The following is a 12,796-nucleotide window of genomic DNA, read 5'->3' on the forward strand; positions in this document are numbered from 1 at the left end:
GGAGATATGATTATGGAAAATGTAAAAGTGGACAGGATAAAGATGATTTATTTATAATCATGGTGTGATTTTTATTTTATTTTATTTTTAAAAATGTGTCAAATGGTGGAAAAATAAATTAAAACTCTTCGATGGTGAAGATATCTCAACATTGCTAATAATTCCAATATATTTTTGGTTTTATGGACCATCCCATATGCAGTCTTCTGCATGAAGAACGCATGAAGAATCATCACATGGGAATCAGTATGACCAAATCATTGTTATATGTCATCATCACTAGCTCTCCTTGACTGCTTCAAGACCTTGACTACGTCTCTTCTAACCACTCCCTTTGCCACTATAAATTACTAACCAGAGTGCAGCAGGCAAGAACCACTCTCAGTATTTCCAAGACTAGCTAGCTTAATGACAGTGTTAAATAATCTCCTTGTTCTGCTTTGTGTTTTTCTCTCATTTGCTTCCATTTCTAATAACAACTTCTTCACTCAAGCTTGTTTTAGTACTAATCATGGTGATGCTGCTCTCCAAATCGGTGCTTACTACCATACTTGCCCTGATGTTGAACGTATCATTTACTCAAAGGTTGAGGAAGCTGTGATGAACGAACCACGAATGGCTGCTTCGCTTCTTCGTCTCCATTTCCATGATTGTTTTGTTAATGTTAGTACTTCATCCTTCAAATAATATCTTACATCTTTATTTCTCTGTGAATATGCATCTTTACAGATTGTTGATATGTATATATGTTGGCTGCAGGGTTGCGATGCTTCTGTGTTGTTAGATGATACAAGTACGTTTGTTGGAGAAAAGACTGCACTACCCAACTTGAATTCTCTGAGAGGGTTTGATGTGGTTGATGCAATAAAATCTGAACTTGAATCTGTGTGCCCGGAGACTGTTTCATGCGCTGACATTCTCGCCACTGCTGCACGAGACTCCGTTGTTCTGGTAATGTGTATTAGTAGTATTTACAAAATGTTCACCATCCAATTAACTGAGCTTTTAGCCGATAATTGATATAGCGACGTGTGTTTTGATTGCAGTCTGGTGGACCGGGATGGGATGTTCTGATGGGTAGAAAGGACAGCTTGAGTGCTAGCAAAACAGATGCAAATAACAACATTCCAGCTCCAAATTCAGATCTGAACACCCTCATCACCAAATTCCAGAATGTTGGCCTTGACTACACTGACATGGTTGCTCTGTCAGGTGATATGTTTTCCCCTTTTATCTATCTGAATTCGTCAAACTCTAAAGCTAAAACTCTGTGCAACTTACCGTTTGCAGGTGCACACACCATCGGTCAAGCTAGGTGCTCGTCATTCAGCTCTTCTCTTCAGGGTCGTAGCAGCAGTAGCTCTGATGGACCAGCCCTCGACCTACAATTTGTAGCATCATTGAAGCAGCTTTGCTCCAACGCTGAAAGCAACAACAGTGCAACTCTAACAGCTCTGGACCTGGCAACGCCAGAAACATTTGATAATCAGTACTTCATAAACCTTGTCTCCGGTGAGGCACTTCTGCCTTCTGATCAAGTGCTCGCTGCTGGGAATAGTCCAACTCTCGAGATAGTGGAGTCATATGCAATCGACCCACTGGCTTTCTTTGAGGACTTCAAACAGTCTATGTTAAGGATGGGAAGCTTGAGTCCACTTACCGGCGCAAATGGCCAGATCCGTCCGAACTGTAGGGTCACCAACTAATAGGCTGTTATGATTAAGAATACCATTTTATTGTTGCTAGTTCATGATGGTGTAAGTTTGAATCGGTTGTGTTAACAACCGTTATCAGCATTATTATTATCTATTAATGGACAATGGTTATCTTGTTAGTTTGCTCAAGTTATACATGGACTCAGACCACCATTTAGATATCAGACGCTCATGACTGAAAGAGTAATCATAAAGTAGCTCAAGGCAGGAAAACTAAATCATCAAACATGTCAATGAGTTAGTTAGGACAAAGTTCTAGATGATATCAAAACCTCACTGAAAAGTAACTTGCATGGTTCCTGATCATGTCTCAAAACCGCTTTAGCCACATCAAGCATATAAGATAGAGAGGTCTGATTTCTTTTTTACGATGAATTCTGCAAAACCAAAAGCTCAATTAATGAATTAAGCAGTATGTCAACTTGAGTTAAATGAAACGCAACACAAGAATAGTACATACCTTTTGTCGCAACCCACTGTCATAGCTTCGTCCCCAATTTTGAGTAACAATATCTCCATTCAGATCGCTAACTGTTTTAAACAAACTTCTCCAGACAATTAATGAAACTGAAATGCATCACAAAGTCCATTCATTCGAACTAAAAAGTGAGACGTGATATGTTTGCTAAGTACAAGGTTTTCCAACCAACTATCTATAGAAGGAAGAAAGAACTCTCAAACATTAAAAACAAGCAAAATTACTGTCTTTCAGAGCAGGCCAGACTTGTAGTGCCACATGCTTCTTCGACTGTGTTTGTTTTGGTCCATGCTACAATCATTCAAATATTTTAACCAGTTAAGTGTAATCTCACATTTCCCTCAAACTCCAGCATTTAAAGATCATTTTGATGGGATCTTAAACAGTAGTAAAAGAAAAAAGAGCAATGCCCTCATGCAGGATTGAACTGCGGACCTTCAGTTTACAAGACTGACGCTCTACCACTGAGCTATAAGGGCAAGCGATGGGGGCATTCCGAGAATTGAACTCTCGCACCCTAAGCGAGAATCATACCACTAGACCAAATGCCCTGTTGTTGTCAACGAAGTAGAACGAGCCAACTTTATAAGTTCCATATAGTTGGAAAGTTGCGGGATCTAATTAATAGCAATAATTACTCTAATTTGAATTGGCAAAAGAAGAAAGAAAATGGAACAGATTCAACATTGTTCCTCGACCTCCCCATTAGGAGGAAGCAAATACGGTTATATATATATGGAGATATTTGGAATTTTAGATCTTCTGTGTGATAAGTTTAAAACACTTGGAAATACGGAAAGAGAGAAATTGTGCTTCTTGGCATATGGCGTAATATGCAGGAATCATATAAGGATTCTACTCGAGCAAATTGATGGGTTAATAAAATTTGTTCAAATGGAGAGAAGTCTGTCTGTTTGATCTCGAATAGAGATTCTTGGGGAAGAACACAACATACATTATATGATAACATTCACGAATTCAGAATTCTAGTTCTACCAGGATATACAGGAGATGCATCGTTATAAAAAATCAAAATTCTGACCTGGGCATTTTTGTGATGGCGGTTGTCTGGTGCTTGCAGCGGAAGTGCTGGTGCTGGTGGAGGAGGTGGTGATGCTTGTGGGGGTTGTCTAATGTCTGTTATACTCTTATACCCATATATGTGACAGCAACATTAAGACCAACATTGGTACAATGACTGAAACAAACATCAACCTTAATTATGCCCCCACCTTTTTAGAATTGATCTCTCTGACTCCAAAACAAGAACAATTGAGCATGAACTGATCTCTCTTACTCAAAGAGGAAGAATCCCAAAAATAGTTTTACTCAAACAATTGCCTTAACAAAGACAATTTCAGGCTAAAAACAGGCATGCCTGGAAACAGAAGCTTTCCGCAAAACAAAAGGCACTAAGTTAATGAGTGAGAACTTACTTCTTCTTCAGTCACGTTCCTAGGAACAGATCCACTGGAAAGATACGAACGTAGCACCATCAGTGTTATCTGAAGAGAAATAAGCAACGACTAAATTCTTTTTCAGTCACATTCCTAGGAACAGATCCAATGGAAAGATATGAATGTAGCACCATCAGTGTTATCTGAAGAGAAATAAGCAACGACTCAAAGAAAGAATACTCAACATAAACCCTGTTATAGTAGTCAGTGTAAGCGATATCATGACCTTCATATTACCTAACTTAATTAGGTCAATCAGGTCAAACTGATGAGGAAACGTTAAAAAATTTCAAGCAGTTACACCTGTGGATAATTCAATTAGCATAAAAATCAATGAAATAATTTACTTGGAGCAAACCCTCCTCTACCAGAGAAAGGAAACCCTCTTTTCTGTCCAGAAATTAGCATTTCATGACTCCCACCACCAATAAAGCTACTTGCACCCCCCATTGCTTATAACCCACCAACACTACCCAAACCGCCTTGTTAAGTACTTGCATATTACAACAGTAACCACCTAATTGTCTCTTAACTTTCCTGCATCAACAACCCCAATCTAATATTTCAATCTTATATGGCAGAAGTCAAGTATCTAGCTAAGTAATGTAATTTGACAAACACTTCGGATAAGGAGCTAAGAATGAGCACAATGAACCTTGCGGATCAGGAAATTCAACAAACACATAAAGTACATGGGAATTTTCTTGTAGCAGCAGACCACATTCTTCGCATGGAACCTAATTCGAAAAAGAACGAAAAGTAAAAGATACTTACAGAGATGTAAAGCGAAAATCTTGTTTCCTCGGTGTTAAACTGTCAATGGTGATTTTTTGATAGTGCTGAAGAAGGCAGAGGATGAAATTGGTAGTGGTGGTGCTTTAATCGAAAGAGAAATGGTTTGAAGATTGAAGACAATTTCAATGAGAAGGAGGAGGGTGGTGGTGAGTATGAATTGAAATCGGAATCGGTGTATGAATTGGGAAATTGGTGGTGATGGTGTTGCTGATGATGATGGTAGTGGTCCAACTCATTCACTGTTTTGAAATCCTTGACATTGAACTTCTCATCATCTCCTTTATCAAACCCAAAGAATTTCACAGTACGAAGGGTGTTTTTCTTGCTCAAAACCAGTCTATCTACTGTATACCAAGCATCATCGTAGATTGAGCAGAAATCTAAGAGTTGGGGTTGCTTTGTTTTTCCCTTTTTTTTTGTTTTTTGAAATCCCTAGAAATTTCTTCTGCAGAGAGAAAGGAGAAGAAAGAAGGAAAAGTAATAATGGTGGAGCAGAGGAAGATGACAATTGTATACAGCAGCACTTCAGAGTTCAGACAGACACATGCCCAAATAAGAATATAATACTCTTAACCTACACCACTGTAAACGTTATCCTACACCGCATCAGCGGACTGATGCGAGAAAAGGGGATGATTATGTGAAGTGTGATTTTATAAAAGTGGATAGGATTACTTCAGATTAATTTTGTTGAACGTATCATTTATTCAAAGGTTGGGGAAGCTGTGATGAACGACCTATGAATGGCTGCTTCGCTTATTCGCCTCAATTTCCATGATTGTTTTGTTAATGTTAGTACGTCATCCTTCAAATAATATCTTGCATCTTTATTTCTCAGTGAATATGCATCTTTAGAGATAAAGCTAAGTATTGATGTGTATATATTGTTGGCTGCAGGGTTGTGATGCTTCTGTCTTGTTAAAGCTAAGTATTGATATGTATATGTTTTTGGAAAAAATTCAGTTTTTGTGAATAAATAAAACACGATGCCAATTTGGTTTATTTTTGGGAATATTCTTGTCTCCCACTTGCTTCTTCATGGCACAACTTTTCCTAAGAACTTTGTCTGATTTCTCTCACTGTTTAGTGCTTTCATGATATTTCTTTTGTTAATAAAAAGAATCCTTTCATTGTTTTACGCATGACATTTCTTTTGATAACTGACACAAGTTTAAAAACTACATGAGAATCTTCTCAATTTTGTTGTCATATGCATGAGAACATCTTTATCGTTTTTAACGTTGAGATTCTTTTCATTGTTTTTCACGTTTGAAAGAATATAAAGAAATTGTGTTCAACTCATTTTAAGAGAAGGAGAAGTAGAAGGAGAGAGTAGAGAGTAGAGGAGAAAAAGATCTTCACTCCTTCTCATGTTTTCAATAGAGAAAGAGAAAAACAAAATGAACTCCTTCATGGTTTGGTTTTCATGTTTTGAGAGAAAAACAACTCAACATTAACTCATCTGTTTTTAGTGGAAAAATAGTAGGAGAGAAAATGAGAAAACAAGTTTTATTCTTCCATTTTTCTCTATGAATTTTCTTTTGAGTGAAACAAGGTGGTTTCACTGAGTCGTTTTTCACTGCCAAGTTCTTAGGGCGTTCTCTTGTATGCTACAAGAAGGAATGCTAACAATAGTTGTATCCTGGAGGCAACTCGCCAATGAAGCTATAACATCTCTCTGTTTAGAGGAGTAGCAGGCGATATTGTCTTTAGGACAGCGTATCATATACGTGCCTCTATCAATTTTTGCTCCTCGTGCTACTTGACGTGATTCATCCACCAAGTTGATGCAAATCAAGCTAAGTATCTCTTGTGATTATTCAATTTATTTTCATTATTGTTGTCAATTTTCTAACAATCTAAATACAATATGCTACTCTATATTTTGTAACAATAATAAAGGAAAAATATTATTGAGCAATCAAACTACTAAGTTTAGTGGAAAGAGTTATAAAGCATTTGGCTTCAATAATATAAATTGATTGGTTTGTTTATAGTTGGTGTTTGACTAACTTTGGAAAACTAAAGATGTTCCTCTTTTTAGTGAAAAAAGAAATAATAATTAAAAGTTTGTTGAGCTGAAGAGTTTTGAGTTTATCTCTTAACTCATAAGGAATTTTGTTAAATCCTTTTACCAAGTTGTAGTAGACATAGTGATTGATACCCTCACCAAATTTCGTAATTTTTGGAATTTTAAAAGTATTTTTTAATATTTTACAGAAACAGTGAAAGAACAAAAGTTAAAGTTGTTGAGTTGTATAGTTTTGGGTTTATCTATTAACTCAAGAAGATTTTTGTTGAATGCTTTTTGCAACAACTAGTAGACATATTTATTGTTCACCCCACCAAGTTTTATGATTTTTGGAGTTGTAAAAGTATTTTTTACATATTTTACAAAACTGTAAAATGTTTCTGAAATTTTCTGACGGGCAGAACAAGCTGTGGTGAACAAATTAATATATTCTGGCATAACTACGAGTTTTTGGAAATGTTGATCTAAATAAGATATTTAGTTCTGGATCTTATATTTAAACACATTTTTGATTTATCTAATTTGGATATGCGGTTTGAGAGATAAGGTATTTGGAAACAATTTGTGCATGTCTGTCCAGAAAATGTAAAATGTATGTAATCTCTTGATTATGTCTAGCAACATTTGATTAATGATGTGATATCACTTTGATCATATCATGAGAACCTGGAGTAGTGATTACCTAGAGGATATTTAGTTGAAATTTAATTCCAATTATAACTTAAGCATGTAGCTAGGAAATGATTCCTATCACATGAGCAATAATCTTTTGAAGAGGTAAATTTGTATTACTTTGTCAAGGAACAATATGATTTTGATAAGTTGTATATCAAATTTGTTTACGTTCAAAATTACTTGGATCATATATGTTTTGTGTAACATCAATTTTCATAAATCACATGTTTGCTTAATAATTGTGATACAGGAAATTGTGTGTTTAAATTGATTTGCGAATACACAAAGCATTTGGTTTTAATTACCAATATTTTGTGACCTACTAATGATTGCTTGAATCTAATGTTGAGGTACAATAACTTGATCCAATAAGAAGGATGGTTAATGTTGGGAGTGCTAGAATGCGTGCTCCGGAAGAAACATGTATGTCTTCTACCAAAAGTATTAAGGTATGAAAGCAATTCTTTGAGAAATTCAACTATCAAAAACAGTTGAAGGAAATATAGGTAAAAAGATTACAGGTATGGACATCATCATTCTCCACATATGCATTATGCTTTAAATATAATTTCTAATAGTTATCTACCTTACTATGAGATATGATATTTGGAAATAAGTTCATGTAATGCTTTGAACTGTTAGCATAATAAAACACGAGGGATTAATAGATAAAGTGAAACTCGTATGCTATTAATTGATGATGAATACATAAACATGTTAAATCATAATGTTGGTATAATACCATGATTTGATTATGCAGCGAGTGTTAAATAACACAATATCACAGCATGTTAAGAAATCTCAATAATTGTGGGGTGTAAAATAAAAAATATTTATTTTGATCTCTGAAGAAGACTTTACAAAGTGCACGACCTATTTTTTGTGTTCTTGACCTGTATACCTAAAATGTGGGGGTGTATTGTCTATTTCGCCTCTCAAGAAAATCAAAATTTGACCTAAGATTATGGATTTTGTATTCCTAACCTATCCTAAGCATGCTAGTGCATATAGGTTAATGGTCATAATATTTGACATTGATAACATTTGTATGAACACTCTAGTGCAATCTAGATATGCTTTGTTTTTTGATCATATAATTCCTTTGTGGATTGGACCTCGAAAAAGGGTCCATGACGATCTCGCATATGTTCCTTCGACTATTCAACCCCGTCTCAAGATGTTTAGACTGGACATAGTACAAGTACGAGAGTTAGAACTTAGACAAGTTTTAGACTCGGCTATATGACCTTTATGGTAGAGTCTGGACACTGAACCCATAAGGAAGTTATATATTCTTCCGAATAGTCCTCAAAAGGAGACCTTGGTAGATTGGACTGTAGATAAATACCTAGTATGGTTATGGCTAAAGGTGATAACCAAAAATTAAGGAATAAATTTCTTTGACACTTATTCACCTGTCACTAGAATCACTTCTGTTAGGATGATGATTATTATCGCTTTTATTCATGATTTGAATATATACATCAGATGGATGTTAAGACTGCAATTTTAAATGGTAAATTAAATGTAGCAATTTATATGTACCAATCCAAAGGTTTTTTGTTTTGAGAACAAAGTACGCGAATTAATTAAATTTCTGTATGGTTTGAAACAAACACCTAAACAGAGACATGAAAATTTGATCATGAAATGATATCTCGTGGTTCAAGATTAATAAATCTGATAAATGTGTTAACATTAAATCTGAGGATGATGTTTTTTTTTATTGTACGCCTGCATGTTAATGAGATGCTCATATTAGGCAGTAACATTGAATTTATTAATACCAGTAAAAGCATGTTAAATGAGAATTTTGACATGAAAGAATTAGACCCTACTGATGTAGTCTTAGGGATGAAAATCAGAGAGACGTCTGATGAATATCGTCTTAGTCAATTTCATTTTGTTAAAACTGTACTAAAGAAATTTAATCACGGTGAGGCTAAACCTGCTTCCACTCCTTGTGATCTCACTTGTAACTTGATAAAGAACAAGGGTGACAATGTTTTATCAACTTTCGAATATTTTTTGCGTAATTAATAGTCTTATGTAATTGATTAATTGTATAAGACCTGGTATTGCTTACGCAGTGAGTGGTTTTGGCAAGTACTCTTGTAACCTTGGGCAGGATCATTGGAATTCTCTCAACCGAGTTTTGCGCTACTTAAGAGGCACTTCAAACTTTTGCTCAAGTTTTGGAAAAATCTAGTGCTGAAAGGGTGATGTGATGCCAACTGGATACATGACTCAGAGGAGTCAAAATCCACAATTGGGTACATCTTCATGCTTGAAGATGCGTCTGTGTCGTGAAAATTTTCCAAACAGACAAGTATAACTCGTTCCACTATGGAGTCAGAGTTTATAACATTGAAAAAGCTAGAGATGAGGAAGCTAAATGGCTAAGAGATTTCCTGGAAGGGATTCCACTCTAGCCTAAGCTCGTGCCATTGATCGTGATCAACTGTGACAGTCAAGCTGTTATTGTCTGCGCAAAGAACGGTGTATACAACGGAAAGTCTACACATATACGAAGAAGGCACGAGTGAAACAACTACTCTCTACTGGTATTATCTTGACTTCATGAGGTACAAATATAATATTGCAGATCCTTTGACGAAAGGTTTATCTAGAGTGGTAGTTAGATCCACATCGAGGGGGATGGGACTTAAGCTCATAAAATAAATCACCATGAAGGATACTCAACCTTGTGAATGGAGTTCCAAGATCAAGCTTCAATGAGACAACTAATTTATGGTGATATGGAGACAACACTATCTTTGTCCCTCCCTATGGTGTAATTGTGTGATAGTGTTACCTGCATGAGCTAGGATGATCTGTTCAGATCTTAATGGGTTCCATGACTTTGTTTAAAGCGGGATGTTGTGGGACACTCTTAATGGACTCACCTATGTGGATGTTGGAAGTGGGGCCGCTTCCTATGAGAATTTGAGCTGATTCTCTAGAGACATTCGTTAAACCCGGGATTTATCCCACGGCCAAAACGGGCACAACCGCAAGAGCTTGGCAGCTTTCGGTGGAGACATCAAGGGTGGTTGTTATTTCTGGACCATCCCATATGCAGTCTTCTGCATGAAGAACGCATGAAGAATCATCACATGGGAATCAGTATGACCAAATCATTGTTATATGTCATCATCACTAGCTCTCCTTGACTGCTTCAAGACCTTGACTACGTCTCTTCTAACCACTCCCTTTGCCACTATAAATTACTAACCAGAGTGCAGCAGGCAAGAACCACTCTCAGTATTTCCAAGACTAGCTAGCTTAATGACAGTGTTAAATAATCTCCTTGTTCTGCTTTGTGTTTTTCTCTCATTTGCTTCCATTTCTAATAACAACTTCTTCACTCAAGCTTGTTTTAGTACTAATCATGGTGATGCTGCTCTCCAAATCGGTGCTTACTACCATACTTGCCCTGATGTTGAACGTATCATTTACTCAAAGGTTGAGGAAGCTGTGATGAACGAACCACGAATGGCTGCTTCGCTTCTTCGTCTCCATTTCCATGATTGTTTTGTTAATGTTAGTACTTCATCCTTCAAATAATATCTTACATCTTTATTTCTCTGTGAATATGCATCTTTACAGATTGTTGATATGTATATATGTTGGCTGCAGGGTTGCGATGCTTCTGTGTTGTTAGATGATACAAGTACGTTTGTTGGAGAAAAGACTGCACTACCCAACTTGAATTCTCTGAGAGGGTTTGATGTGGTTGATGCAATAAAATCTGAACTTGAATCTGTGTGCCCGGAGACTGTTTCATGCGCTGACATTCTCGCCACTGCTGCACGAGACTCCGTTGTTCTGGTAATGTGTATTAGTAGTATTTACAAAATGTTTACCATCCAATTAACTGAGCTTTTAGCCGATAATTGATATAGCGACGTGTGTTTTGATTGCAGTCTGGTGGACCGGGATGGGATGTTCTGATGGGTAGAAAGGACAGCTTGAGTGCTAGCAAAACAGATGCAAATAACAACATTCCAGCTCCAAATTCAGATCTGAACACCCTCATCACCAAATTCCAGAATGTTGGCCTTGACTACACTGACATGGTTGCTCTGTCAGGTGATATGTTTTCCCCTTTTATCTATCTGAATTCGTCAAACTCTAAAGCTAAAACTCTGTGCAACTTACCGTTTGCAGGTGCACACACCATCGGTCAAGCTAGGTGCTCGTCATTCAGCTCTTCTCTTCAGGGTCGTAGCAGCAGTAGCTCTGATGGACCAGCCCTCGACCTACAATTTGTAGCATCATTGAAGCAGCTTTGCTCCAACGCTGAAAGCAACAACAGTGCAACTCTAACAGCTCTGGACCTGGCAACACCAGCAACATTTGATAATCAGTACTTCATAAACCTTGTCTCCGGTGAGGCACTTCTGCCTTCTGATCAAGTGCTCGCTGCTGGGAATAGTCCAACTCTCGAGATAGTGGAGTCATATGCAATCGACCCACTGGCTTTCTTTGAGGACTTCAAACAGTCTATGTTAAGGATGGGAAGCTTGAGTCCACTTACCGGCGCAAATGGCCAGATCCGTCCGAACTGTAGGGTCACCAACTAATAGGCTGTTATGATTAAGAATACCATTTTATTGTTGCTAGTTCATGATGGTGTAAGTTTGAATCGGTTGTGTTAACGACCGTTATCAGCATTATTATTATCTATTAATGGACAATGGTTATCTTGTTAGTTTGCTCAAGTTATACATGGACTCAGACCACCATTTAGATATCAGACGCTCATGACTGAAAGAGTAATCATAAAGTAGCTCAAGGCAGGAAAACTAAATCATCAAACATGTCAATGAGTTAGTTAGGACAAAGTTCTAGATGATATCAAAACCTCACTGAAAAGTAACTTGCATGGTTCCTGATCATGTCTCAAAACCGCTTTAGCCACATCAAGCATATAAGATAGAGAGGTCTGATTTCTTTTTTACGATGAATTCTGCAAAACCAAAAGCTCAATTAATGAATTAAGCAGTATGTCAACTTGAGTTAAATGAAACGCAACACAAGAATAGTACATACCTTTTGTCGCAACCCACTGTCATAGCTTCGTCCCCAATTTTGAGTAACAATATCTCCATTCAGATCGCTAACTGTTTTAAACAAACTTCTCCAGACAATTAATGAAACTGAAATGCATCACAAAGTCCATTCATTCGAACTAAAAAGTGAGACGTGATATGTTTGCTAAGTACAAGGTTTTCCAACCAACTATCTATAGAAGGAAGAAAGAACTCTCAAACATTAAAAACAAGCAAAATTACTGTCTTTCAGAGCAGGCCAGACTTGTAGTGCCACATGCTTCTTCGACTGTGTTCGTTTTGGTCCATGCTACAATCATTCAAAAAATTTAACCAGTTAAGTGTAATCTCACATTTCCCTCAAACTCCAGCATTTAAAGATCATTTTGATGGGATCTTAAACAGTAGTAAAAGAAAAAAGAGTAATGCCCTCACGCAGGATTGAACTGCGGACCTTCAGTTTACAAGACTGACGCTCTACCACTGAGCTATAAGGGCAAGCGATGGGAACAAGAGAGAACTATTGTCTTTAACATGACAAAACATGGAATAAATAAATACTTGATTTTTTTTTTTTTTTTTTTTTTTTT

General features: G+C 36.8%; 2 protein-coding genes, 1 long non-coding RNA gene and 2 other non-coding genes across 9 annotated transcripts; 2 read left to right on the forward strand and 3 right to left on the reverse strand.

The window, feature by feature from the left end:
* Positions 1 to 86: 86 nt before the first annotated feature.
* Positions 87 to 1,844, forward strand: LOC113334209 (peroxidase 40-like). Its single transcript, XM_026580549.1, has 4 exons — positions 87 to 663; positions 760 to 951; positions 1,047 to 1,212; positions 1,291 to 1,844. Exons 1-4 carry the CDS (start codon positions 409 to 411, stop codon positions 1,704 to 1,706), a joined length of 1,029 nt encoding a protein of 342 aa, XP_026436334.1. The 5' UTR covers positions 87 to 408; the 3' UTR covers positions 1,707 to 1,844.
* On the reverse strand, positions 1,057 to 5,223 carry LOC113334210. 5 transcript variants are annotated; one of them, XR_003352646.1, is made up of 7 exons: positions 4,425 to 5,223; positions 3,630 to 4,187; positions 3,236 to 3,391; positions 2,176 to 2,743; positions 1,988 to 2,092; positions 1,282 to 1,460; positions 1,057 to 1,191 (listed from the first exon to the last, which is right to left on the reverse strand). It is a non-coding gene; the product is annotated as an uncharacterized LOC113334210 (long non-coding RNA). The 5 variants fall into 5 exon arrangements; XR_003352647.1 differs by lacking the exons at positions 1,057 to 1,191; positions 1,282 to 1,460 and adding an exon at positions 1,547 to 1,687; XR_003352645.1 differs by lacking the exons at positions 1,057 to 1,191; positions 1,282 to 1,460 and having other exon boundaries at positions 1,886 to 2,092; positions 3,630 to 3,793; positions 3,888 to 4,187.
* TRNAT-UGU lies at positions 2,601 to 2,672 on the reverse strand. The gene has a single exon. It is a non-coding gene; the product is annotated as a tRNA-Thr (tRNA).
* A 5,207-nt stretch (positions 5,224 to 10,430) lies between the features above and the next one.
* Positions 10,431 to 11,844, forward strand: LOC113333958 (peroxidase 40-like). Its single transcript, XM_026580317.1, has 4 exons — positions 10,431 to 10,695; positions 10,792 to 10,983; positions 11,079 to 11,244; positions 11,323 to 11,844. Exons 1-4 carry the CDS (start codon positions 10,441 to 10,443, stop codon positions 11,736 to 11,738), a joined length of 1,029 nt encoding a protein of 342 aa, XP_026436102.1. The 5' UTR covers positions 10,431 to 10,440; the 3' UTR covers positions 11,739 to 11,844.
* Positions 11,845 to 12,632: 788 nt separating this feature from the next.
* TRNAT-UGU lies at positions 12,633 to 12,704 on the reverse strand. Its single transcript has one exon. It is a non-coding gene; the product is annotated as a tRNA-Thr (tRNA).
* Positions 12,705 to 12,796: the final 92 nt, after the last annotated feature.

The sequence above is a fragment of the Papaver somniferum genome, unplaced genomic scaffold (genome assembly GCF_003573695.1).
Source record: "Papaver somniferum cultivar HN1 unplaced genomic scaffold, ASM357369v1 unplaced-scaffold_135, whole genome shotgun sequence".
NCBI lineage: Eukaryota > Viridiplantae > Streptophyta > Magnoliopsida > Ranunculales > Papaveraceae > Papaver > Papaver somniferum.

Excerpts from the sequence above, each read along its gene's own strand:
- LOC113334209 (XM_026580549.1), top strand. The coding sequence starts at position 409 with ATGACAGTGTTAAATAATCTCCTTGTTCTGCTTTGTGTTTTTCTCTCA. Across the intron at positions 664-759 it reads TCCATGATTGTTTTGTTAAT|GGTTGCGATGCTTCTGTGTT; the intron begins GTTAGTACTTCA and ends TGTTGGCTGCAG. Across the intron at positions 1,213-1,290 it reads TGACATGGTTGCTCTGTCAG|GTGCACACACCATCGGTCAA; the intron begins GTGATATGTTTT and ends TACCGTTTGCAG.
- LOC113333958 (XM_026580317.1), top strand. The coding sequence starts at position 10,441 with ATGACAGTGTTAAATAATCTCCTTGTTCTGCTTTGTGTTTTTCTCTCA. Across the intron at positions 10,696-10,791 it reads TCCATGATTGTTTTGTTAAT|GGTTGCGATGCTTCTGTGTT; the intron begins GTTAGTACTTCA and ends TGTTGGCTGCAG. Across the intron at positions 10,984-11,078 it reads CACGAGACTCCGTTGTTCTG|TCTGGTGGACCGGGATGGGA; the intron begins GTAATGTGTATT and ends TTTTGATTGCAG.